The sequence below is a fragment of the Schistocerca gregaria genome, chromosome 5, assembly GCF_023897955.1.
Source record: "Schistocerca gregaria isolate iqSchGreg1 chromosome 5, iqSchGreg1.2, whole genome shotgun sequence".
NCBI lineage: Eukaryota > Metazoa > Arthropoda > Insecta > Orthoptera > Acrididae > Schistocerca > Schistocerca gregaria.
The window spans coordinates 354,028,788-354,056,734 of NC_064924.1; the positions used below are offsets into that span (position 1 = coordinate 354,028,788).

At 37.7% G+C, this 27,947-nt stretch overlaps 1 protein-coding gene across 1 annotated transcript in view; it reads left to right on the forward strand.

The window, feature by feature from the left end:
- LOC126273341 (dynein axonemal heavy chain 10) overlaps nt 1-27,947 on the forward strand; it is a 1,458,287-nt gene that overhangs the window by 1,417,213 nt on the left and 13,127 nt on the right. The window contains exons 152-154 of the mRNA XM_049976887.1: nt 1,389-1,556; nt 10,946-11,128; nt 14,696-14,848. Of these exons, the coding sequence (XP_049832844.1) occupies nt 1,389-1,556; nt 10,946-11,128; nt 14,696-14,848 (504 nt within the window). The remainder of the gene's footprint in view (nt 1-1,388; nt 1,557-10,945; nt 11,129-14,695; nt 14,849-27,947) is intronic.

A 27,947-nucleotide genomic window follows, 5' to 3' on the forward strand; every position in this document is an offset into this window, starting at 1 on the left:
TATTCATGAAGAGCAACAGCAAAGATGAATTGTTTGATGTCGATTTAAGTGATAACTCCTTCACAGATTCCAAAAGCAAGGCATCTACACCAGCAGGTGTAAACTACACTCTTACAATTCAACAAGAGATGTAATTGATAGTTTTTATGGATGCAAAGAATCTGACAATGATAGTAACTTTCATAGTGGGTTATCAAAATTGTATCAGAAATTATTGCACAAAAACCCATCTTTACATATTTGCATATTTATAACAACAGTAAATTTGCAGATAAACTTTGAAGTCAGAAATTAATTTTTGCACTTATAACAGTGTTTGTCTTTGTGCTGACAAGCCTAAGAGTGACAGTGATATCACAGAAAGCACTCCACAAATATTCAGGACAGCATGAGGCAGGCCCATCAGGTAATGACTACTGTGCATGAATTGGCTTTTCTGTGGAGTGTCAACATGAACTCTGTTGAATATGTATTAAGCACTAACAGAAAAGAAAATTACCAGGAACAGTTAGCCACTAAGAAACTAGGGCATTCCAGACCAGATCCATTGCCTGAGAAAGCGATGAAATCAAATAAGTGTGACTAAAAGCGAACATTTAACAAAGAAGTGTATAATAAGTGTAGGTTGTTCTGTGGGTGCAATGTATGAATGCCTGATTTTCAGCCCAGAAGTTAATTTGGTAACTAATACATGAATTACGCATCTTGTGCTTCTGTCCAAAAAAATAAAGCACAAAAGTTCCCACTTACACAAAAATACGAAACAGAGAGCAGCAAATGCTTAAACATTATATCGTTCTTGCCATAAAATGAACTTAATTATGTACAAAACAAAATTCCACAAAAACAATTCTTCCTTTTTTAAGACAAGTTATGCATATTATTATTGTTGTTGTTGTTTTTGTCGTTGTTGACAGTGGTTTTAAGTTGTATAAATATGTTGACAAGCATAACTGTTACACAGCAGATGCTATTATTTTCACACTCTCTTATTTATCTGAATTTAAAAATTTGTGAACATCCAGAATGTATACCTATGATCTGCCACTGCTACTGTTTATTACATTTACTAAGATAGAGTGCTGGAGAATTTAATCAACAGTAAGTCCATATATTTTTGTTCTGAGATTATGTATCCCATGAAGCTTGCTCAATTTGATACAGTTGAGAGCATGTTTATCTCAGGAATAACTAAATTCTCATGAGATCCAGAGAGCACATCAACTGAGGAAGCTGTTCCATAGTGATATCCTTCTGTGTTTCCATTTCCCCTGAATAATGCAACATTCCAAATGTAACCGTAATATAATAGATAAGTAACAAAACTATGCGTTATCTGTAGATTAACAAACATAACTGTGTCTTAAAATTCTATATTGTAATTTTAGGCATTGGCAGGGGAGATAGGCATGGATGCCACATTAGACAATGTGGCATACAGTCTTTTCAATGGCCAGTTACCAAATGTGTGGAGGAAACTCATTCCAGCTACAACAAAGAATCTTGGAGGCTGGATGGATCATTTTGAAAGACGTGTGAAACAGTACTTCTACTGGGTACGTGTGAACTTCAATTTATTTAGTAAATTAAATTTTCCAAAGATTACGTTCAAGATAAACATTGTGATGTGTAATTGTCAACTGAACAAAACTCACAGTCACATATTTAAAAGATGTATATATTTGTGCTCACGATTTACACGTTTGTAATTACTTACTCCTGTTCAAGAATTCCTCTTTGGTATTATTTTTTCAATTCATGCTTCTTTATTTATTTGATTCACAATACTTGTAAAAATGTTTAATTCTGCCTACAGATTAAAACATTATAGCAGGACACCAGCATAGATCAGTAACAGTGATATAGTTGTACCCTGTAAATTACTTAAACAACCTAGTGCAACACTCCACCTTAAGTTTTAAGAAACTAAATAAGGAATGCACTGAATCATGTTTTAGATTACAAATATAACTTCTCCACTACTTTTATTTTTATTTGTGTAATCAAAGACCTTCAATAAGTTGCAGAAGAATGGAACCAGTGAAATTTTATCATTTACCATATAAGTAAAGTCTTTTTGTACTCAAGCCATGCTTTCACAAGGAAAATTATCAAACAAAAGTATTAAAATTTCTTTATACAATTTTGTAACTCTGCATCTCACTTTGGATCAATCAAGTAGTCTGAAAAGCAGCATTGTGGCAGTTAGTGCCCAATCATTTCAGACAGGCTCTTCCATAGAGACTGCCTTGCTCCATCTGCTACTCTTCCTGTTGCAGTACCTGTTTCTTCAATCTTGGTAATTGCTTTTTTAGGTCACAACATATCAGCAAAATTTCATCAGAATACTAATACATAAAGGTTTTTCCTTTACTTTCTACTTATCAATAATTATCCTGTGTGTGGCTACTTCTCCAGTCTTGCCACACCATTTGATACTGTTAAGATTTCTTGCTCCATTCATTAATGGATCACATTTCATGGGTTGCAAAATTATGGAGAACCTTCAGATATCTCAGACAAGGTTAGTTATAATTTATAAATTAGCAGGCAGAGGCAACCACTGCCAGCTATCTCTGTACGGTATACCAACAACAAATTATGCGTGTTACTAGTTTGCTCACACTAATAATTATGGAAATTGCTCTATATACATATACCTCCTGCAAAACCCTGTGTTGCATGGGTCAGAATATGTGGCATGAGAGAAGGCGGTACCTTTCAAGATATGAGAGTATACAGACATATATATCTCTATAAAGGTATTATGAATGCGCTTACCCTGTTAGCAAGGTTGTTTGGTCATGGCGCATGGGCGTGAGTGAGTTTTGTGAGCACAAATCAATGAAATATGGAGCAATAAATACTCTTAGGGTAAGTTAAATCGTATATGTCTTACGAACTTTAATGAATATGTGAAAATGTTTTTATTGTTTCTATACACTGATGAGCCAAAACATTATGACAGCCTGCTTAATAGCTTGTTTGCCATCTTTGGAATGAAATACATGACTGATTCTGCATACCAGGAATGTGACAGTTTGTTGGTTGGTTTGTGAAGGTATGTGTCTGTGTCTATGTGTGTATTGTGTATGCACAGGTCATGTAATTCCCATAGGTAACGAATCACTGATCCGTGAGTGCAGTGGTGGTGCCCAATAGTGACCCAGATGGGTTCCATAGGATTTGCAACATGCAAATCTGGTCACCAAGACATCGACGTTGAATTCATGGTAATGCTCCACAAATCACTGTAGCCCATTTCTGGCTCTGTGACATGGACAATTATACTGCTGAAAGATGACTTCACCATCAAGGAAGGCATGAAGCATGGAGGGATGCAGGTGGTTGCAGCTGTCAGTGTGTCTTCAATTACTACCACAGGTCCCCTGCATGTGCAAGAAAATGTTTGCCATAGCATAGTGCTGCTCCCACCAGCCTACCTCCATTTCACACCACACGTTTCAAGTTGCCATTCACCTCGATGTTGGCATTTGTGGAGAAGACTATTGACCTAGTGTAACAAAAATGTTATTTGCTCATATTTCCAGTGATTGACAGTCAAATCCCAATGGTTCTGTGTGTGCTAATCGTAATTGACAATGTCATTGGGTCAGCTTGTGAACACATAGGAATGGTCTGCTGTGGAGGTCGATGTTGAACAACATATGATGAATGGTGTGCTCCAAAACAATTGTGCATGCAGCAGCATTGTGCTCTTTTGGCAGAGTGCCACAGATTACCATCTTCCTACTTTACAGAGCAAACAAGCCCCAAAATCCCATGTCTGTGAATGGACACCCTACCATTTAGCACATACTCGTAGTTTCATTGTCTTTCTGCCTCTTTCTGTAGATGCTCACAACAGTAGCAGCTGAACATTCAGCCACCTACTTTGTTATCAAGATACTTCTTCACTGGCTCTGTGTAATAATAATCTGCTCTCTGTCAAAGTCACTTATCTCATTGTATTTTGCTAGATTCATTCTCTGTCCATGTCTGCTCTGCTTACATACTTTTGTTACCATGTCCTGTGCCTGTAATCGACCCTAAAGTTCTGATGACTTAAAGTGTGAGAAAGGGTGTGGTTATACTGATTTACTTCCCCAAACCACATTTCACTTCCTCTTCAAAGTGGTGGATCACTGTGTCAAGAAGTATGTTGACATCATCGACTGCGTACATCTCTGTCCACTTTTCTTTACTAAGGACGGCATTTAGCTTGTTCAAGTTATCTTGAGTGAAAAACCTTCGTAAAGTTTTAGGTCGAACTGGGTTTGAGGTATCTTTGCTAACCTTTAGAATGACAGCTACGTGGTCGCTGAATCCTGCATTGTATACTTCTAGTGTTGGATTAAGTTTATTTTTATTTCCAAAAATTTGATCTAGAGGTGTCTTGGATGTGGGTGTTATTCTAGTGGGCCCGTTTACAAGGCCATGCGGATTATAAGTTTTTGCAATGTTAATCAATGTCTCCCTGTTTCTGTTGTGGGTGAGAAAGTCTATATTAAAGTCACCACATATAATTACATCCTGTTTCCACTGACTTCTTTCGGATGGAAACAAGTCCATTTGCTACAGATAATCATTAATACTACTGGAGCGGGGATGGTAAATTGTAGCTACAATTAGATATAGATCTGTAAGCTTTATGGCTGCACATTCAAAGCTCTTGTCTCTTCCTATTTCCTTTGGGGTAGGAAGAGGGCTGTATTCAATGCATTGTTTTATGAAGATGGCAACCCCATCATGTCCATCATTTGATCTGAAGTAGTGTTCACACAATTTGAGTCTTGGTCTGTTAAATTAAAATCACTTTGTATGTAACTCTTCTTTTGTTTTTGTCACATTATTCAAACAACGTGTTTATGTAACTTTCCGCAGACTTTGTCAGCTATCTACTGGAGCTAGCCATGAAGTTTTACTTAACACCTAGAAAAAATCAAATGGGGCAATGAAATTCAGTGATGGTGTTACTCCTCTTGTACATATCCACCTTCCATTGTGACACTTTTTTTTCTAGTAGTGTATGACTTAGCAGAGATTTTGGTTGTATAAGTCTGCTGCCTTCGTTTGATCAGAGTTTTGAACTGAAGTGAACTGTCGTGCATTCCAGTAGTGGCAATCTTTGTCATATTAAAACTATCATGGCAAATTCTGACAAGTGATCCACGAGTGATAGTCACTTTTCCACTACTGCCTCAATAATGATGCACTGCTCCTCAATTACGAGAGCCTCCACTTCTCTTGCAATTCCTGCTTCTTGATAGGGAGATGGTTTGAAACTTATCATCATTCAGATTTTTTTCACCACACTAAAGTGTGTCATATGATGATGCACTGTTGTCATTGATTTCCATTGTTCACTTCAAATGTAGAAAATAAATTACCAATAGTCCACTTTATGAACAGGTTGCAATTATTTTGTTTTGTCTCCTCTAGCAGTATGCTATGTTCCTGTGGACTGGGAATTTCAGTGTGTACCAGGACTGCAGACATGTACCTGCAAACAAACAAAAATTTGATCATGTAATTTTGAACAGGAAAAGTACAGTATGGAATAACAGTATGAAAAGAATAGACTGCTACTAGCCACATAGAGGACGAAACTTCCTGGCAGATCAAAACTGTGTGCTGGACCAAGATTCGAACTCAGGACCTTTGCCTCGTGCGGGCAACTGCTCTACCATCTGAGCTACCCAAGCATGACTCACGACTCATCCTCACAGCTTCAATTCCATCAGTACCTCGTCTCCTATAGGAAGTCCAAATATAATGATAAATTTTAAGAATGACTAATGAGGTATTTTTTATTTTATTTTTGAATATTTGCCAATTTTCAGTTTACTACCTGATAACTACTGGCAACCTTTTGAACATTGTCTTACCACATTACAGAACTACTTTCAAAACTCTAGTCTACATGAAAATTATTTTTTCTTCTATTGGGTATGTTTTTAGCTGTAAATACCATTAAGGAAAATATGTGTTAGCATCTAACTATAAGAATCTCTAGATCCTTGAAGAGACTACTGCAAGATGTGCAGTTATCAACTTTACATGCTTCTGTAAAGCAAGCAGGTTTTTGAACATAGCTGTATTCCCTCAGAAGATTATTCCATAGGACTGTATGGGTGAAAGTATGCAAGGTATGAAAGTAAACCTGCATGTATGTCAATACAATGATACAGATTACTAAGTGAAAGCATGCAAGTTAACTTATTTATATCCTGGCACTGCCTCAGTGTATTATCCAACTGGATGATCAATGTGTTTCACCAGAAGGAGAATAGAATGACTGTGGAGTCGTCATTGAATTTAGCGTAAACATTAACTTTGTAGCCGGCCGCGGTGGTCTCGTGGTTCTGGGCGCGCAGTCTGGAGCCATGCGACTGCTACGGTCGCGGGTTCGAGTCCTGCCTCGGGCATGGGTGTGTGTGGTGTCCTTGGGTTGGTTGGGTTTGGGTGGTTCTAAGTTCTGGGGGACTGGTGACCGCGGCAGTTGAGTCCCATGGTGCTCAGAGCCATTAACTTTGTTATAAGTGCCGGTTGCAAAAGTCGAAGAATAATTAAAAGGCGCTCTCTTGGTAGTATAGCTTACAGCATTTTTGTATCTTGTTTTCTAATGAAATTACAAATCACTCGTTCGACCTATACTTGAGTATTGCTCATCAGTGTGGGATCCCTACCAGATAGGGTTGACGGAGGAGATAGAGAAGATCCAAAGAAGAGTGGCATGTTTCGTCACAGGGTTATTTGGTAACCGTGATAGCGTTACGGAGATGTTTAACAAACTCAAGTGGCAAACTCTGCAAGAGAGGCGCTCTGCATCGCGGTTTAGCTTGCTCGCCAGGTTTCAAGAGGGTGCGTTTCTGGATGAGGTATTGAATATATTGCTTCCCCCTACTTATACCTCCCGAGGAGATCACGAATGTAAAATTAGAGATATTCAAGCGCGCACGGAAGCTTTCAGACAGTCGTTCTTCCCGCGAACCATACGCGACTGGAACAGAAAAGGGAGGTAATGACAGTGGCACGTCAAGTGCCCTCCGCCACAAACCGTTGGGTGGCTTGCGGAGTGTAAATGTAGATGTAGATGTAGTAAAATATGCTACATTTAGCCTCATCAAGTTTATGCCACTTGATGTGTATATCATTTATAAGCAATTTTGGTTTGTTTGGAATTGCAAAACAGGTTTTTTTTTTTTTTAACAACAGCATGCAAATGATGCATTGCTACTCACCATGTACAGCAGACACTGAGTTGCAAGCAGGCACAAAGAAAAAGACCACTATAATATAAAGCTCTGGGACAAGGTTCTTCTTCTGAAATAGAAAAAAAAAAATTCACACATTCGCACAAGCACAACTCACACACATATGGCCACTGTCTCCTGAGTGCTGGAACCCAATTGACAGACTGGCAATACCTGCTGCCTGTGGCTATTCATTTGTAGCCTGCCCATTTACGTCTTTCCTTAGTAATTATGAGTAGTCTTTGTAGTGTAGATTAAAACTGAAGAAACTGCAAAAAGGTGGGAATTTAAGGAGATGGGACCTGGATAAACTGAAAGAACCAGAGGTTGTACAGAGTTTCAGGGAGAGCATAAGGGAACAATTGTTAGGAATGGGGGAAATAAATACAGTAGAAGAAGAATGGGTAGCTTTGAGGGATGAGGTACTGAAGGCAGCAGAGGATCAAGTAGGTAAAAAGACGAGGGCTAGTAGAAATCATTGGGAAACAGAAGAAATACTGAATTTAATTGATGAAAGGAGAAAATATAAAAATGCAGTACATGAAGCAAGCAAAAAGGAATACAAACGTCTCAAAAATGAAATCAACAGGAAGTGCAAAATGGCTAAGCAGGGACGGCTATAGGACAAATGTAAGGATTTAGAGGGTTATCTCACTAGGGGTAAGATAGATACTGCCTACAGGAAAATTAAAGAGACCTTTGGAGATAAGAGAACCACTTGTATCAACATCAAGAGCTCAGATGGAAACCCAGTTCTAAGCAAAGAAGGGAAAGCAGAAAGGTGGAAGGAGTATATAGAGGGTCTATACAGGGGCAATGTTCTTGAGGACAATATTATGGAAATGGAAGAGGACGTAGATGAAAATGAAATGAGAGATACGATACTTCGTGAAGAGTTTGACAGAGCACTGAAAGACCTGAGTCGAAACAAGGCCCCCGGAGTAGACAACATTCCATTGGAACTACTGACGGCCTTGGGAGAGCCAGTCATGACAAAACTCTACCATCTGGTGAGCAAGATGTATGAAACAGGCAAAATACCCTCAACCTTCAAGAAGAGTATAATAATTCCAATCCCAAAGAAAGCAGGTGTTGACAGATGTGAAAATTGCCGAACAATAAGTTTAATAAGCCATAGCTGCAAAATACTAACACGAATTCTTTACAGACGAATGGAAAAACTAGTAGAAGCTGACCTCGGGGAAGATCAGTTTGGATTCCGTAGAAATACTGGAACACGTGAGGCAATACTGACCTTACGACTTATCTTAGAAGCTAGATTAAGGAAAGACAAACCTACGTTTCTAGCATTTGGTGACTTAGAGAAAGCTTTTGACAATGTTGACTGGAATACTCTCTTACAAATTCTAAAGGTGGCAGAGGTAAAATACAGGGAGCGAAAGGCTATTTACAATTTGTACAGAAACCAGATGGCAGTTATAAGAGTCGAGGGACATGAAAGAGAAGCAGTGGTTGGGAAGGGAGTAAGACAGGGTTGTAGCATCTCCCCGATGTTATTCAATCTGTATATTGAGCAAGCAGTAAAGGAAACAAAAGGAAAATTTGGAGTAGGTATTAAAATCCATGGAGAAGAAATAAAAACTTTGAGGTTCGCCGATGACATTGTAATTCTGTCAGAGACAGCAAAGGACTTGGAAGAGCAGTTGAATGGAATGGACAGTGTCTTGAAAGGAGGATATAAGATGAACATCAACAAAAGCTAAACGAGGATAATGGAATGTAGTCGAATTAAGTCGGGTGATGCTGAGGGAATTAGATTAGGAAATGAGACACTTAAAGTTGTAACGGAGTTTTGCTTTTTGGGGAGCAAAATAACTGATGATGGTCAAAGTAGAGAGGATATAAAATGTAGACTGGCAATGGCAAGGAAAGCGTTTCTGAAGAAGAGTAATTTGTTAACATCGAATATAGATTTAAATGTCAGGAAATCTTTCCTGAAAGTATTTGTATGGAGTGTAGCCATGCATGGAAGTGAAACATGGGCGATAAATAGTTTGGACAAGAAGAGAATAGAAGCTTTCGAAATGTGGTGCTACAGAAGAATGCTGAAGATTAGATGGGTAGATCACATAACTAATGAGGAAGTATTGAATAGGATTGGGGAGAAGAGAAGTTTGTGGCACAACTTGACAAGAAGAAGGGATCGGTTGGTAGGACATGTTCTGAGGCATCAAGGGGTGACCAATTTAATATTGGAGGGCAGTGTGGAGGGTAAAAATCGTAGACGGAGACCAAGAGATGAATACACTAAGCAGATTCAGAAGGATGTAGGTTGCAGTAGGTACTGGGAGATGAAGCAATTTGCACAGGATAGAGTAACATGGAGAGCTGCATCAAACCAGTCTCAGGACTGAAGACCACAACAACAACAACATCCTTTATTTTAACATGGATGTTTAGTTTCCTTTCTGATTAGTTTATGAGGAAAGCTATTTCCAAACAATGGCATGAATTATCATGGAATACATTAAATTTTATGTCAACAATTCATTCAGTGTAAATTTTATCTCAGTTTACCACTTGTAAACTTCAAGAAAAACATTTGGTTTTCACTGAGTAGAATCTATCCTGTAAGACACTACCTTATTTACCATAACTAACTGTGCATCATGATCAGAGAGAGGATTTGTTACAATGTATACAGTTATTTTCTTGCCTTGATCTAGAACATTATCAGTCAAAGTCCTACTAACTTTATCCACATGTTGGAAGGTTAATTACTAGATCAAAATGAAACATCAAAATAATGTTTCCAGACCATTTTTCCTATCAGAATCCTTTAGAAAATTTGCACTGAAATTTCCACAAACTACTAACAGCTTATTGTTGTCTGGCAGAAATCATAGTAAGGGATCCTGATGCCTCATAAAAAGTTCAAAATTTCCCTGTGGCGGTCACTATATAATTACAATTAAAAGGGAACTTTTTTCAGTATTAATTCAGAAGCATGCACTTTTGTGTGCTGATTACTACAAAATCTACTTGTTACAGTGTTTCTGAATTTGTGTTCTGATTTTATATATGCAACAACTCCTCCTATTCCCATATTAATTCTGTATGACTAAGCTGCTAGAATGTAATCTTTTATATTTAAGTTCTCCCTAACCTGTGACTATGTGGTGTTCGTAGAGATTCGCTAAAGCAATGTATAGGTACTTATTAAACAAATTTTTGTTATTAATATATTACTTATATATTTTATTGTGATGAATAATAAAGTCTTGGTCATTTGTATCTCATTAAAAGTGAGAGTAATGGAACGTTGTATTCGTCACAAACTGTGAGCCCCTCCCACCCCCTCCAGAGTCCAACCATGGATACGTGTCAGTTACAGTAAAGAATGAGCTAAAGAAATTTATTATTTTTCAATGTACAAACATTAGTAGTATAAAGTGTGGTGCTTGGTGATTAATAGAATGTTTGCTGCATACATACAACGTTGTATAGATGAATATTTAAATTTCTTACTTACATGATACTCTCAGAAATTAATGTATGAATTTTTACATGCAGTAAAAAAAGCGTTCTGCTTAATTATTTTTATTGATCATCAATCAGGTGAGTGTCTGTATTTGATACACATTTAAGCTTAATACTTGACATTGCATTCTTCAGGTTTTATTTTAAATTATAAAATGCAAATCCTACAACTTTTTTCTAAATTTCAGGCAAGTTACAGTGACCTGAAAATAATGTGGTTGTCAGGGCTGCATATACCAGAATCATACCTCACAGCACTGGTGCAAACAACATGCCGCAAGAATCGTTGGCCACTAGACAGATCTGCTTTAGCAACATCAGTATCTGATTATGCTTCAAGGCTGGCTATTAAGCAGATTGAAGATCTCCCAGTAAGTTTGTATAAAGTAACATTATTGCTTCAGCTACTTATTATATACATTTATAAAACTGGGAACTTTCCCCCCACCCCCAACCTCCACCTTCATTTAATTGCAGTAGACTGAATGCCAACACATAGAAGCTGATACAAAAGTTTGATTCATCAACCACATGTTCAATTTATATTTGCATAGTACAATATGTAAACATCAACAACATGTAGCTAGCTAGATAATGAAGATAAAAAGACAAGGATTAATTGTCCAAAACCAGCATATTATGAAAGAAAGGGTTTAATGAGAACAGTTCACTGTGTCAAACAAAATTATTAACTTGAAATGACTAGATTTACTGTATTGTGTTGTATAACATTTTTGTTGGTTCTATTGTCTACAAAACAGTTTATGCATAAGCATCAAACAAGTCAGTTTATACAGTTTAAAATGGTTTCTATGCATACATATGGGAAATTACAAATAATACACTTCGTACATTTAAATATTTATATAATATGCTTCAGACATTTGAATATTCTTCAGTGGAGTAAATCCCATTACGTCATTTATGCCACAAGGGTGTGTTTATCTGGATCATATGTATGTTTTTGGTCCATCTCGTAAAGTGATCATGAACACTACAGCTTTTTTTTTCTTTTGCAATCCTTACCCATTACATTTACTTTATAGAATATAAAGGCTTCCGTAACATAGATATCTGGTAAAGGAGGAATGCCAGAGGTCTTAAACAGAGCTTTTGCAAGTCTTAGGTTTGCATCCAAATATGATACAATGTGAGAAAGTTATGAAGTCTGTTTGGCTATCTACTCTGCAGAAACTTGGTAATTGTGTGTGCTTATCAAAATACTGATTTATCAACAATTTTATTTTTACTTTGTGGTTTTATAAGGGACAATTCTGACCTGCAATTTAAAATAGAAGTTGCTTTCTTTTTTATATGCCACTGCTGTTGATGCTATCATTTTATTCTGTAGCATTTCTTTAAATGTCATATATTTTTCTTGGTACTGAAAACCAACATTTCATACTCTTTGAAACACATTGCTTTTCTGTTTTTAAAGACACTTTTACTTAAATAATTTTCAGTACCTTTCACTTGAGGAAACTTCTATTTTATTACTTAATTTTCGCATGCAGGAACATGAAGTACAATAGATAGTAGTTCATGACCTCTCAAATGCAGAAAAGCTTACTACTATTCACAAAAAATTAGTCAAATTCCAGTTGTGAAGTGTCATGATCTCTCATCAAACAAATCATGTCATCCAACTACATGCATTACTGGAAACCAGCAGCAATATCTTGCACATCTACCACTCACTTCCAGCCAGCACTTTGGAATTAATATCATACTAAATATAAAATACATCCACATAGATTGTGGATATTATAATTCCATTATCAAAGTTTTTGGTTCTCCTTATTGAAGCAAATTTTCAGGAAACTGTTACTGTATGTACTACTATGCAGGAAATCATTATTTCATCATATATTTGATACCTGTGTCATCTCTGATGGCTTCTAATAGCACACATGGTGGTTATAATTAAACTTTCTTTAGTTGAGCCAATGTAGACAGAAAACTATTTACCTTATAGGTACCCAACCTTGCAGAAATAATGTTCAGACTGTGCACTGCAGGGTTTGCATGTTTAGCAGTGGTAGTGTCAAGTCTTGCTGTTATTCACCAGTAATGGTACAGAAAAGTAGGCATGAAACACAGACGTGAGTTGCTTTATAGTCGCAGACAGTCAACTTGGGTCTGTACAAGGTGAGCAGGGCTTTACACATAAACCTGTTACAGCAAAACAACAGCAGTAGTACTGCCGCACCAGGGTTTACAAACATTTATTCAGAAGTTCATATTAATTGGTGATTTTGGAACTGGTCCTGAGAGTGGCCAAGAGCCAATTGCAACACAAATTGTTGAAGTTATTATTGCCATGGCTGAGAATGTTGGACACAGCGTGTAATCTTTAAGTAGTGGATGAGCTGAGTCACAACAGCTGCACATTCCATGGTCGACCATTCAAAAAGTGCTGTGAACAGTTGTGAAATGGTATCTGTGGTGTGGTTCCAGGCTATTGTGAAGGCAGACAGTCATCACACTGAGCAATATTTGTAACCTGGAAAGTGAACATGATACGCAATTAACAAATTTCACCCTCTCATGTAGAAATTTAAATGTGTTTCTTCCAATGGTTTGTTCCTTAACTTCTCTTCCATATATCCTTACAAATTTTTCCACTAAGTCTCACTGTCCCATAATCACTTGTTTTTCATGGGAGCCCTCTCAGGTTGTAAAAGTTTAGTTATAACGATCCTGTATTAGTAACCCTGTCATTTTTCATATTTAATTCTTCATTGCTTGTTACTGTAAATTTGTTTTAACTGATCAGTCATTACAATCACACTTCTGAGTTAATCTAAGCCATTACCAGTTTGTCATAATGACTTCAAATGGTAATCACTTACATTAAATCACAAGTGTGATTTGAATGATCATTTATAACTTTCCAACAGTTACTGCATGTCTCTATACACATTGTGTGTGCCCTTACTGAATTTCTGGAATGATTTGTCACTCTGCAAAAGTGTGTGCACTGATTGGAAATTTCTTTGCAGATTAAATCTGGGTGCCAGACTGGGACTCAAACTTAGAACCTTTGCCTTTTGCACGCAAATACTCTACTGACTGAGCCATCCAGGCATGGTTAATGACTTTCCCTCACAGCTCTACACCTACCAGTACCTCTTTGAAGTTTGGAAAGTAAGAGTGAGGTTATATATGGAACACAATCAATTCCATTATTCCATTTGATTCTTCCATGTTCATCTGCTGTTTGTTCTTGAAGAATGTACATGAGATGTACATTTTGTTCCTCTCCAAGAACTCCGGGGTGTATTGTTAGCATTTCTGTTTCAAGTACCAGAGGCTAAACAGGCTACAGAAATGTTGCATTTGAACTTATTCCCTTTCTATTGTAAGAAAATCACTCATTATTAGCGTGTAATGTAATTTATTTTCATTTAACATTTTTATAACTCAATGTAGGAATGTTAAGCTACTTCACAATGATGACAATATATATGAACATAACTTTGTATTATTTTGAGAATTATCTTTTATTTGTTTTTAAAACCATTCTAATTTTACTATTAATTTATTGTTAATATAACACCTACTCAGGAAAATTCTCCTTGTAGTGTACTTCTTATGATATAATTCTGAACTACCAAGTTTCATCTGTTATCTACACTGTTTTAATTTACAAATCTTTCTGTTCTAGACCCCGTCAAAACTAATTGAATATACTGAAGAATTCATGGGTTATGTCACATTTTGATTTATTTAAATAGTTTGTTAATATAAAGCGAAATTATGCCAAGGCTGAATTCTTCATTTTATTTAAATATGAAGGTCACCAGTGTCCTCCAAAAGTCCAAGTGACCTCGTTAAAAACCCTTTGAACTATTCTCATATCCAGTAAAGTGACAGGTTTGCCAGTAAAAGATACAGCCAAAATTCACTGTGATTAGAGCTTCTCTCTATACTTGCAGGATAATAGCTGGTTGATAGAGGGTCTTTACCTTGAAGGAGCCCACTGGGATATGAAGAATCGCTGTTTGGCTAGACCTTTACCAAAGGTTCTTGTGGAAGAGCTACCACTGCTGGAAGTTCGTCCTATAGAGCTACATAGACTAAAACAACAGGTAATATTGCCTACATTTATATCCTTTTATTTATTTATAGCCATCTGATGTAATCAGAATGAATTTTGACACTGCAGCAGATAGTGCACCAATTTGAAACCACTGGCAGATCAAAACTGCCTGTCGGACCAGGACTTGAACCTAGGACCTTTGCTGTATGCAACCAAGAGCTCTACTAGTTGAGCTATGCCGATGCAACTTATGACTCACTCTCACAGCTTTTTTTGCTCCAGTACCTTTCCCCTAATTTGTAAACTTCACATATGTGGCCAATCCATTTCTATGTAATTTCTGTTTTTCCAGGTGCAATAGTCCTGCAAGGTACACAGGAAAAATTCTATGAAGTTTGAAAAGTAGGTGAGAGTTACTGGTGAAACTAAAACTGTCAAGGGAAGTCGTGAGTTGTGCTTAGATAGCTCAGTTGGTAGAGCACTTCTCAACAAAAGACAATGAAATTTTTTACATCTTATTTCTTGTTTCTATTAGAGCCTGTTTCATTGGTAGGAAGATAAAAGAACTATTTTTAACTTGGCAGTCAACAGTGGCAACTATTTTAACTTTAGTTTTAGTCAGTTACAAGATCCACATATCATAATGTAATTATATTTATATTAAAGAAAACTACTTAAGTTTGTGAAAGTATTTATGCTATTCATTTCACAATACATGTTTGAATGTAGAATAGAAATAGTTTTCACTGGAAAATGTTTTCAATTTGTTTTTAAAAATAAGTTTTCCATTTATCAGGTGACACTGAGGGGTGTATCCTAATCATATGACCTTGTACTTCAGTGTGAGCAACATACAACTGCTATGTATAAAACAAAAGCAACCTCTCATTAGTGCTGTATTCCTGTCATCTCCCCTTTCTGTTCCTCCATTTCTTACCTTTTCCCTTGCCCTCCTCCATTCTCCTGCTTTCTTCCTTGTTGATATCATCTGCTTGATATGATAAATCTTCAACCTAGTCAATATATCTTTGTGTGGTTGTGTATTCTAAAGAAAAACAAAAACTCATAAGCTGGGCTCCGAAGTTCCAGTTTCTGTTCATGTGCGTAATTTCTACTCAACAGCTCAATTATGTAAGCTACGTGACACATCGTTTATCATACACCTTGCCACATGTAACTCCTTAACAAGATTGCAAAGTAAAAAATGATTCATAAGTGATTCTAAGAGAAATACATGACCTTAACAACTAGTGCTGATAAGAAATATTTGAAGATCATGAATTTAAATATGTTCCCAAACATTTAGAAATGTTGGAAAGAAGATCAAATATGAAGAAAATCCTAGAAGTGACATGATAAATAAGCCACATTCTTGAATACAGAGATAAACATATTTCATAGCAGGGACTAAACATAATAGTGAAATACAACAATCAGTATTTAAACTGGGATGTATAATAATGGATTTAATGTAACTGTTTGTTCAATAACTACTTGATTTTTGCATAAGTCAGCATCATACTGTAAAATATAATAATGCTGTACTGTTTGGTTTTTAGCTCAATCCTGCAGTTTTTCTCTTTTTGTTTCAGTAGTCGCTATCAGTGGGAACTGGAGAAATAAAAAATGGTTAACAATAATTCAAAATATTTGAAGACAGTTTCCACAGTATTTTAGAACTAAAAATCCTAAATGCAGTAAGGTTATTCTCAGTTAAAAGTAACAGAACACAGATGATACTGTTTCTAAACAGGAATTTTGTAAAAATAACATTTTATTAGTACCATATGGTCAAGTAGTGAATGTCTTAAATTTCTGAGGCTGATTATAAGTGATGGATTCTCTTGGTAGTTTTGCCAGCAGTCACATTTTGTGCCATGTTATTGTATACTCTGGTAAGTATTGATTTGTATTTTTAAGAGTCTTCCTAAACTGCTGGCACATTAGATGTTGGACAAGTCATTTTATATACAAGGCATGTGCGTGCATACATACAGATAAATGTTGTGTGTTAATACATGTAACATATCCTTCTGTATTTATACAACAGCACCAAATTTGGAAATAATATACACACACAATACATTTAGGGATATTACAGCTGCACCGCCAGTAAAGACAGGAAAGGAAACTAGGCTGAAATATCCAAAAAACCAGAATAACTCCCCCATCACACCCACCCTCTCTATTTATTTATCAAGTTCAGATAGCCATTATGTGCTGAAGCTACTTGATCATGAAATGGGTCAATACATAGTTTACAAAATTATTAGAAAAGTTACACAAAAAATATAGCTTTAGGAAATTTTTTTAAAAAAGTGTGAGAGAGTATACAGATACATAACATACAGCCAAGAAGATTTCTTGTATAGAACAGTAGGAGTGTGCTACAAGGAAACGTTTCAGCTCAGATTTATTTATTCTCTTCAAGCCTATTGAAAATGAAACCAGTCAAATAGTTCACACCTTACTATACAATGCTTAAGAAAGTGTTATTCAGATACAAATCATTTTTCCATTCCATCTACTGTGTTGCACTTTCTTCTGACTTATGAATGCATGCGTGTAGAATTCACAAAAAAAAGTGAATTTCAGTGTTGAAGACCATGGAGATTTTTCTTTTTGCAAGATTTCCATGTCAGAAACTATAAGCATTGCATTTTGTTGCAGTTATGCATTAATTTGTTCTCTGACAGTCTGTAACACATGGGCCACCTTTGGTGAGTGAAGGATGGTACTTCTGGTACCACTATCTTTTCCCCCTTCCCCATTTCATTCTTGAATGGTGTGTGGGAAGAATGACTGTGTTAAACCTCTGTACTTACTGTAATACCTCTGGTTTTATCAGTGTTGTTATTTTGGGAAACAGATGTGGGAGGAAGTAATATTCTGGCCAACTCTACCAGAAATGTACTCTCTCAGAATTTCAATATAAACCTCTTTGTGATGTACAGCAACTGTTGAGCATATCTGTAACATACCTGTGCTGACCAAATGATCTCATGAACAAATGAACCACTGTTCACTGGATCTTATCTATCTCTTCTTCTAATCCAAAGTAGTATTGGTCTAAGAATAAAGAGCAATACTCAAGAACTGATTGAACAACTGTTTTGTAATTGTCTCTTCTTATGTATGAACTACATTTTTCTCAAGATTCTTCTGGCATCTACTTTTCCTACAATTTCTTAGATATAGTTATTCCATTGTAGGTCACTATAGATGATTAGTTTATGGTAGTTATTGTTTCTAGCAATCGATAGCCAATAGTGAAATTGTACAGTAGTGGATTTCTTCTCCTTTTATGTACAGTATGTTACATAGAAGAAAAACCCTCTTGCCAGGGTACAAAAATGGCAACTACTTTCCTCTTTTTTTAAGAAATTGACAAAAAAGTGGGGAACCAGCTGCCTCAGTCCTCCACCTGTCTCACAAAGTTGTTGGCCTGTGAACATATTTGTGTTCTTTTAACATGGAACATTCTAAACTCTTTTAACCAGTCTTTATTGTTAAGCCTTCATATTCAGCATCTCCCTCTCACTGCCACTGCTTTTATAAATCTCTTGCCCACTGTCTCCTTTATCTCCAATTGATTTACAGTATATCCCACTGTCACTGTCTCCTCACTCACTCCTTTTGTCTTTCTTCCCCACTGCCACAGTCTCTAAAAAATTATGTAGGGTGCAACTTATCTTTTCTTTTACGTCCATGTGTTACAATTTTGGACCAAAATGCACCTTTCCCTACACCTTGGTCTGGGAGGGTGTGACCCACAAAGACTATGTCGGCAACCACCTCATCTGTATTTTCATTTCTACTGTCTGCTCTCTATTTTGCTCCCACTGCTTCTATCTCCATCCATCTCTCTCTCTTTTACTGCCACTTTATCTCACTGATCATCAACATCGTGTCTCTGTTTGGTTCCCACATACATTATCTCCATGCCTCTCTTTTTCCCTTCCACTGATACTTTCTCTTTCCCACAATCACTGTCTCCTTTCTGGCAGTTGGCTACCCACTTCTCTGCCAGAGTCTTTTAAAGAGGAACATATTATCTTTTTTGTGCTCTGATAGGAGGATTTTTCCACTGGCTTCTTTCTTCTCCCTGCTACAAGAGGGTGTACTGCTTATATTAAATGATTTCTACAGGTCGCTAATGTTTTGACCATTTAATTTCGAAGTTCTACATATTTATTTGCTTTGTCATATACAAACAACAAATAAATACACATCATATAGGTCAACATGAAACTGTTCCTTTGCGTTCTTTTTTTCTTTTCTCTCTCTCTCTCTCTCTCTTTTTTTTTTTTTTTTTTTTTTTTTTTTTTTTCCCCCCCTCACCGTTGGCAGTTCATCAAAATTGCCCACCTTATGATCTGTATATTAAAAGAGCATAAATGTTATTAGAAATATTTTACTGAATTTTCTGTCTTTTCCAGTTTTACATAACTTTTGGTGGCCATTTAAAAGTTCTTTTCAGCAAATTAAGAGCATTTTTAGTCAATTCTGTGTCACTGCAGTACCATTTTTGGCCTATATGTATAGGTGTGAAGTGCCCATTACACAGAGGCAATGCACAATTAACATGTGTTTCTTGGTGTGGGTTGATTTTAAGTGACAGATACATTGTGAGATGCAAGTCTTTACTCACTCACTGTAAAAACAGTTATCTTCTTTTCTGAATCCCTTGTTTGCCATCTTGTTTTCTCTTGGGGTGTGGTCCTGTGATGCATTGCAAAGTATTGGACTGTTGATGTCTTGATGTCTTTTCGATTGAAGAGGAGCAAGAGCTAAAAAAGAGCTTCTACCTTTAAACAACTCACTATGAAATGACAAAACACAGTTTCTCTAATTATTCTATATTCAAATAAGTTCTCAACTCACAACAGCTGATCATTAACAAAGCTTTTCAGACAACATGTTCACACATGATGGTTCAGTGCTTGACTAAAGCCACAAGTTTGTAGTTGAATCAAAATAGGGTAGCTTAGAGTCTATATAACATTAATTTTTATTTAGTGCACAGCAATAGTCATCATGCCCCTTTCATCTTTGGAGTCTACAGCACCCCAAAAGCATGACTGAAAAGTGCAGGTGACCCCTCACTGGCCAGTCCAAATTACACATCTGTCATCACTTTCTGCGCTATGCCTGCATTTTTCAACATAAATTCCAGCAAACCCCGGCATAGGGGATGCTCTTTAAGCTACTATTAACTAATGTCACATTTTTCATACCCACATCTTTCATTGGTTTAGTAAATGGAAAGTGAGATGTGTTGCTATGCTTTATAGCAACGTGTACCACAACAGCATAGAGCTTTATTGGTGAAAAAATGCTGGCGAAAAACAGTTTGCTGACCTCAGGATCCTTGCGACGAATTTAGGACCTCTACTGTGTGTTCACTATATCACTTAAAACCAAATTGACTCCTCAGATCAGATGCCTCATGCATATTTTATGTGCATAAATACTGTGACTTCGAATCTCTGAATCTCAGTAATGGATAAAAAGTTTCAAGGTTCTCTGAGATCATCATCTTAAGAACATACAATAAAAATTTTGATTTGCCATGAATAAAAATCACAAATTGTACTTTTCGTAACCAAAAGTCATGATTTATCACATGTACTTTGAGCCCCTTACTGTTGTTGTTGTGGTCTTCAGTCCTGAGACCGGTTTGATGCAGCTCTCCATGCTATTCTATCCTGTGCAAGCTTCTTCATCTCCCAGTACCTACTGCAACCTACATCCTTCTGAATCACTTAGTGTATTCATCTCTTGGTCTCCCTCTACGATTTTTACCCTCCACACTGCCCTCCAATACTAAACTGGTGATCCCTTGATGCCTCAGAACATGTCCTACCAACCGATCCCTTCTTTTGGTCAAGGTGTGCCACAAACTTCTCTTCTCCCCAATCCTATTCAATACTTCCTCATTAGTTATGTGTTCTACCCATCTAATCTTCAGCATTCTTCTGTAGCACCACATTTCGAAAGCTTCGATTCTCTTCTTGTCTAAACTATTTATCGTCCATGTTTCACTTCCATACATGGCTACACTCCATAAATACTTTCAGAAATGACTTCCTGACACCTAAGTCTATACTCGATGTTAACAAATTTCTCTTCTTCAGAAACGCTTTACTTGCCATTGCCAGTCTACATTTTATATCCTCTCTACTTTGACCATCATCAGTTATTTTGCTCCCCAAATAACAAAACTCATTTACTACTTTAAGTGTCTCATTTCCTAATCTAATTCCCTCAGCATCACCCGACTTAATTCGACTACATTCCATTATCCTCGTTTAGCTTTTGTTGATGTTCATCTTATATCCTCCTTTCAAGACACTGTCCATTCCATTCAACTGCTCTTCCAAGTCCTTTGCTGTCTCTGACAGAATTACAATGTCATCGGCGAACCTCAAAGTTTTTATTTCTTCTCCATGGATTTTAATACCTACTCCAAATTTTCCTTTTGTTTCCTTTACTGCTTGCTCAATATACAGATTGAATAACATCGGGGAGATGCTACAACCCTGTCTTACTCCCTTCCCAACCACTGCTTCTCTTTCATGTCCCTCGACTCTTATAACTGCCATCTGGTTTCTGTACAAATTGTAAATAGCCTTTCGCTCCCTGTATTTTACCTCTGCCACCTTTAGAATTTGTAAGAGAGTATTCCAGTCAACATTGTCAAAAGCTTTCTCTAAGTCACCAAATGCTAGAAACGTAGGTTTGTCTTTCCTTAATCTAGCTTCTAAGATAAGTCGTAAGGTCAGTATTGCCTCACGTGTTCCAGTATTTCTACGGAATCCAAACTGATCTTCCCCGAGGTCAGCTTCTACTAGTTTTTCCATTCGTCTGTAAAGAATTCGTGTTAGTATTTTACAGCTGTGGCTTATTAAACTGATTGTTCGGTAATTTTCACATCTGTCAACACCTGCTTTCTTTGGGATTGGAATTATTATATTCTTCTTGAAGTCTGAGAGTATTTCGCCTGTATCATACATCTTGCTCACCAGATGGTAGAGTTTTGTCATGATTGGCTCTCCCAAGGCCGTCAGTAGTTCTAATGGAATGTTGTCCACTCCGGGGGTCTTGTTTCAATTCAGGTCTTTCAGTGCTCTGTCAAACTCTTCACGCAGTATCGTATCTCCCATTTCATCTTCATCTACATCCTCTTCCATTTCCATAATATTGTCCTCAAGAACATTGCCCTGTATAGACCCTCTATATCCTCCTTCCACCTTTCTGCTTTCCCTTCTTTGGTTATAACTGGGTTTCCATCTGAGCTCTTGATATTCATACAAGTGGTTCTCTTTTCTCCAAAGGTCTCTTTAATTTTCCTGTAGCAGTATCTATCTTACCCCTAGTGAGATAAGCCTCTACATCCTTACATTTGTCCTCTAGCCATCCCTGCTTAGCCATTTTGCACTTCCTGTCGATCACATTTTTGAGACGTTTGTATTCCTTTTTGCCTACTTCATTCACTGCATTTTTATATTTTCTCCTTTCATCAATTAAATTCAGTATTTCTTCTGTTTCCCAAGGATTTCTACTAGCCCTCGTCTTTTTACCTACTTGATCCTCTGCTGCCTTCATTACTTCATCCCTCAAAGCTACCCACTCTTCTTCTGCTGTATTTATTTCCCCCATTCTTGTCAATTGTTCCCTTATGCTCTCCCTGAATCTCTGTACAACCTCTGGTTCTTTCAGTTTATCCAGGTCCCATTTCCTTAAATTCCCACCTTTTTGCAGTTTCTTCAGTTTTAGTCTACAGGTCATAACCAATAGATTGTGGTCAGAGTCCACATCTGCCCCTGGAAATGTCCTACAATTTAAAACCTGGTTCCTAAATCTCTGTCTTACGATTATATAATCTATCTGATACCTTTTAGTATCTCCAGGGTTCTTCCATGTATACCACCTTCTTTCATGGTTCTTAAACCAAGTGTTAGCTAGGATTAAGTTGTGCTCTGTGCAAAATTCTACCATGCAGCTTCCTCTTTCATTTCTTAGCCCCAATCTATGTTCACCTACTACGTTTCCTTCTCTCCCTTTTCCTACACTCAAATTCCAGTCACCCATGACTATTAAATTTTCGTCTCCCTTCACTATTTGAATAATATCTTTTATTTCATCATACATTTCTTCAATTTCTTCGTCACCTGGAGAGCAAGTTGGCATATAAACTTGTACTACTGTAGTAGGTGTCGGCTTCATATCTATCTTGGCCACTATAATGCGTTCACTATGCTGTTTGTAGTAGCTTACCTGCATTCCTATTCATTATTAAACCTACTCCTGCATTACCCCTATTTGATTTTGTGTTGTAGTCACCTGACCAGAAGTCTTGTTCCTCCTGCCACCGAACTTCACTAATTCCCACTATGTCTAACTTTAACCTATCCATTTCCCTTTCTAAATTTTCTAACCTATCCGCCCGATTAAGGGATCTGACATTCCACGCTCCGATCCGTAGAACGCTAGTATTCTTTCTCCTGATAACGACGTCCTATTGAGTAGTCCCCGCCCGGAGATCCGAATGGGGGACTATTTTTCCTCCGGAATATTTTACCCAAGAGGACGCCATCATCATTTAATCATACAGTAAAGCTGCATGCCCTTGGGAAAAATTAAGGCTGTAGTTTCCCCTTGCTTTCAGCCGTTCGCAGTACCAGCACAGCAAGGCCGTTTTGGTTATTGTTACAAGGCCAGATCAGTCAATCATCCATACTGTTGCCCTTGCAACAACTGAAAAGGCTGCTGCCCCTCTTCAGGAACCACACCTTTGTCTGGCCTCTCAACAGATACCCCTCCATTGTGGTTGTACCTACGGTACAGCTATCTGTATTGCTGAGGCACGCAAACCTTCCCACCAACGGCAAGGTCCATGGTTCATTGGGGGGAGCTCCTTAATATGGTTAGTAATTTAATGCGCCCCCCATGAACCATGGACCTTGCCGTTGGTGGGGAGGCTTACGTGCCTCAGCGATACAGATGGCCGTACCGTAGGTGCAACCACAACGGAGGGGTATATGTTGAGAGGCCAGACAAACATGTGGTTCCTGAAGAGGGGCAGCAGCCTTTTCAGTAGTTGCAGGGGCAACAGTCTGGATGATTGACTGATCTGGCCTTGCAACATTAACCAAAACGGCCCAGCTGTGCTGGTACTGCGAACGGCTGAAAGCAAGGGGAAACTACAGCCGTAATTTATCCCGAGGACATGCAGCTTTACTGTATGATTAAATGATGATGACGTCCTCTTTGGTAAAATATTCCGGAGGAAAAATAGTCCCCCATTCGGATCTCCGGGCGGGGACTACTCAGGAGGAAGTCGTTATCAGGAGAAAGAAAACTGGCATTCTACGGATCGGAGCGTGGAATGTCAAATCCCTTAATCGAGCAGGTAGGTTAGAAAATTTAAAAAGGGAAATGGATAGGTTAAAGTTAGATATAGTGGGAATTAGTGAAGTTCGGTGGCAGGAGGAACAAGACTTTCGGTCAGGTGAATACAGGGTTATGAATACAAAATCAAATAGGGGTAATGCAGGAGTAGGTTTAATAATGAATAGGAAAATAGGAATGCGGGTAAGCTACTACAAACAGCATAGTGAACGCATTATTGTGGCCAAGATAGACACAAAGCCTATGCCTACGACAGTAGTACAAGTTTATATGCCAACTAGCTCTGCAGATGATGAAAAAATTGATGAAATGTATGATGAGATAAAAGAAATTATTCAGGTAGTGAAGGGAGACGAAACTTTAATAGTCATGGGTGACTGGAATTCCTCAGTAGGACAAGGGAGAGAAGGAAACATAGTAGGTGATTATGGATTGGGGCTAAGAAATGAAAGAGGAAGCCGTCTGGTAGAATTTTGCACAGAGCATAACTTAATCATAGCTAACACTTGGTTCAAGAATCATAAAAGAAGGTTGTATACATGGAAGAATCCTGGAGATACTAAAAGGTATAAGATAGATTATATAATGGTAAGACAGAGATTTAGGAACCAGGTTTTAAAATGTAGGACATTTCCAGGGGTGGATGTAGACTCTGACCACAATCTAGTGGTTATGACCTGTAGGTTAAAACTGAAGAAACTGCAAAAAGGTGGGAATTTAAGGACATGGGATCTGGATAAGCTGAAAGAACCAGAGGTTGTACAGACTTTCAAGGAGAGCATAAGGGAACAATTGGCAGCAATGGGGGAAAGAAACACAGTTGAAGAAGAATGGGTAGCTCTGAGGGATGAAGTAGTGAAGGCAGCAGAGGATAAAGTAGGTAAAAAGACGAGGGTTGCTAGAAATCCTTGGGTAACAGAAGAAATATTGAATTTAACTGATGAAAGGAGAAAATATAAAAATGCAGTAAATGAAGCAGGCTAAAAGGAATACAAACATCTCAAAAATGAGATCGACAGGAAGTGCAAAATGGCTAAGCAGGGATGGCTAGAGGACAAATGTAAGGATGTAGAGGCTTATCTCACTAGGGGTAAGATAGATACTGCCTACAGGAAAATTAAAGAGACCTTTGGAGAGAGAGAATATCAAGAGCTCAGATGGCAATCCAGTTCTAAGCAAAGAAGGGAAGACAGAAAGGTGGAAGGAGTATATAGAAGGTTTATACAAGGGCGATGTACTTGAGGACAATATTATGGAAATGGAAGAGGATGTAGATGAAGACGAAATGGGAGGTAAGATACTGCGTGAAGAGTTTGACAGAGCACTGAAAGACCTGAGTCAAAACAAGGCCCCCGCAGTAGACAACATTCCATTAGAACTACTGACGGCCTTGGGAGAGCCAGTCATGACAAAACTCTACCACCTGGTGAGCAAGATGTATGAGACAGGTGAAATACCCTCAGACTTCAAGAAGAATATAATAATTCCAATTCCAAAGAAAGCAGGTGGTGACAGATGTGAAAATTACCGAACTATCAGTTTAATAAGTCACAGCTGCAAAATACTAACGCGAATTCTTTACAGACGAATGGAAAAACTGGTAGATGAGAACCTCGGGGAGGATCAATTTGGATTCCGTCGAAATGTTGGAACACGTGAGGCAATACTGACCTTACGACTTATCTTAGAAGAAAGATTAAGAAAAGGCAAACCTACATTTCTAGCATTTGTAGACTTAGAGAAAGCTTTTGACAATGTTGACTGGAATACTCTCTTTCAAATTCTGAAGGTGGCAGGGGTAAAATACAGGGAGCGAAAGGTTATTTACAATTTGTACAGAAACCAGATGGCAGTCATAAGAGTCGAGGGGCATGAAAGGGAAGCAGTGGTTGGGAAAGGAGTGAGACAGGGTTGTAGCCTCTCCCCGATGTTATTCAATCTGTATATTGAGCAAGCAGTAAAGGAAACAAAAGGAAAATTTGGAGTAGGTATTAAAATCCATGGAGAAGAAATAAAAACTTTGAGGTTCGCCGATGACATTGTAATTCTGTCAGAGACGGCAAAGGACTTGGAAGAGCAGTTGAACGGAATGGATAGTGTCTTGAAAAGAGGATATAAGATGAACATCAACAAAAGCAAAACGAGGATAATGGAATGTAGTCAAATTAAATCGGGTGATGCTGGGGGAATTAGATTAGGAAATGAGACACTTAAAGTAGTAAAGGAGTTTTGCTATTTAGGAAGTAAAATAATTGATGATGGTCGAAGTAGAGAGGATATAAAACGTAGACTGGCAATGGCAAGGAAAGCGTTTCTGAAGAAGAGAAATTTGTTAACATCGAATATAGATTTATGTATCAGGAAGTCGTTTCTAAAAGTATTTGTTTGGAGTGTAGCCATGTATGGAAGTGAAACATGGACGATAACTAGTTTTGACAAGAAGAGAATAGAAGCTTTCGAAATGTGGTGCTACAGAAGAATGCTGAAGATTAGATGGGTAGATCACGTAACTAATGAGGAGGTATTGAATAGGATTGGGGAGAAGAGAAGTTTGTGGCACAACTTGACTAGAAGAAGGGATCGGTTGGTAGGACATGTTTTGAGGCATCAAGGGATCACAAATTTAGCATTGGAGGGCAGCATGGAGGGTAAAAATCGTAGAGGGAGACCAAGAGATGAATACACTAAGCAGATTCAGAAGGATGTAGGTTGCAGTAGGTACTGGGAGATGAAGCAGCTTGCACAGGATAGAGTAGCATGGAGAGCTGCATCAAACCAGTCTCAGGACTGAAGACAACAACAACAACAACAACAAAAACAATTTACATAATTGTGTCCCATTGTGCAAAAATGTCTAAAAACCAGATTTTGCTGTTTTCTGTGTAACAAAGGTGACTCTGAACCTCAGAATATCATCTTATGAACATATGATAAAAATTTCAATGATCTGCCTTGAACATAAATAATAAAAGTAGTCATCCCCACCCTTGGTACATTTTGTGTCCAAAAATCATAGTTTTTCACGCTTCTCTTAGGAATCATCCATGAACAAACAGTGCTTTTACAACTGACCTAAGGTCCACCCTAGTCCACACCTAATGCAAAAGAACTTACCAATTTTCTCAATTTGCCTGGGCTGGAGGAAGTGTGTAATGTTTAAATTTTGACCCTGTTGTGTAGGGTAGTTACCGTATTCCTGTTCTCTCAATAGGTATACAAATGGTCACTAGGCCAAGGGCTGTCTAATACACTTGACCCCTTATCTCTGTGACCAATAGAAATCAATATGACCTGAAAAATCACATTCTTGCATGCCACTTTTTGGAACATGTTGTTATTATGCATATTTATCTTCAGGGTCAACTGCCAGTCCTTGCACAAATCATGGATCCTCTGTAGGTCTTCCTGCAATTTGCTACCATCATATGGCATTTCTAATTTCTTATAAACATCTGTGTCAACTGCAAACAGCCTCATGGAGCTTCTGTTGTTATCCATTACATCATTTTTATATATTGTAACAATAACAATCCTATCACACTTCCTTATACTGCTCCTGAAACTACCTTTACATCTATCAATTTTGTTCTGTTAAGAGCATTGTACTGAGTCCCATGCACAAGCAAGTACTGAATCCAGTCACAAACATGGCTCAATACTCCACAAGATCATAAATTTTGCTCTAAATGACTGTATGGAACTGTATCAAAAAACAAACCCCTCATTCAGGCCTT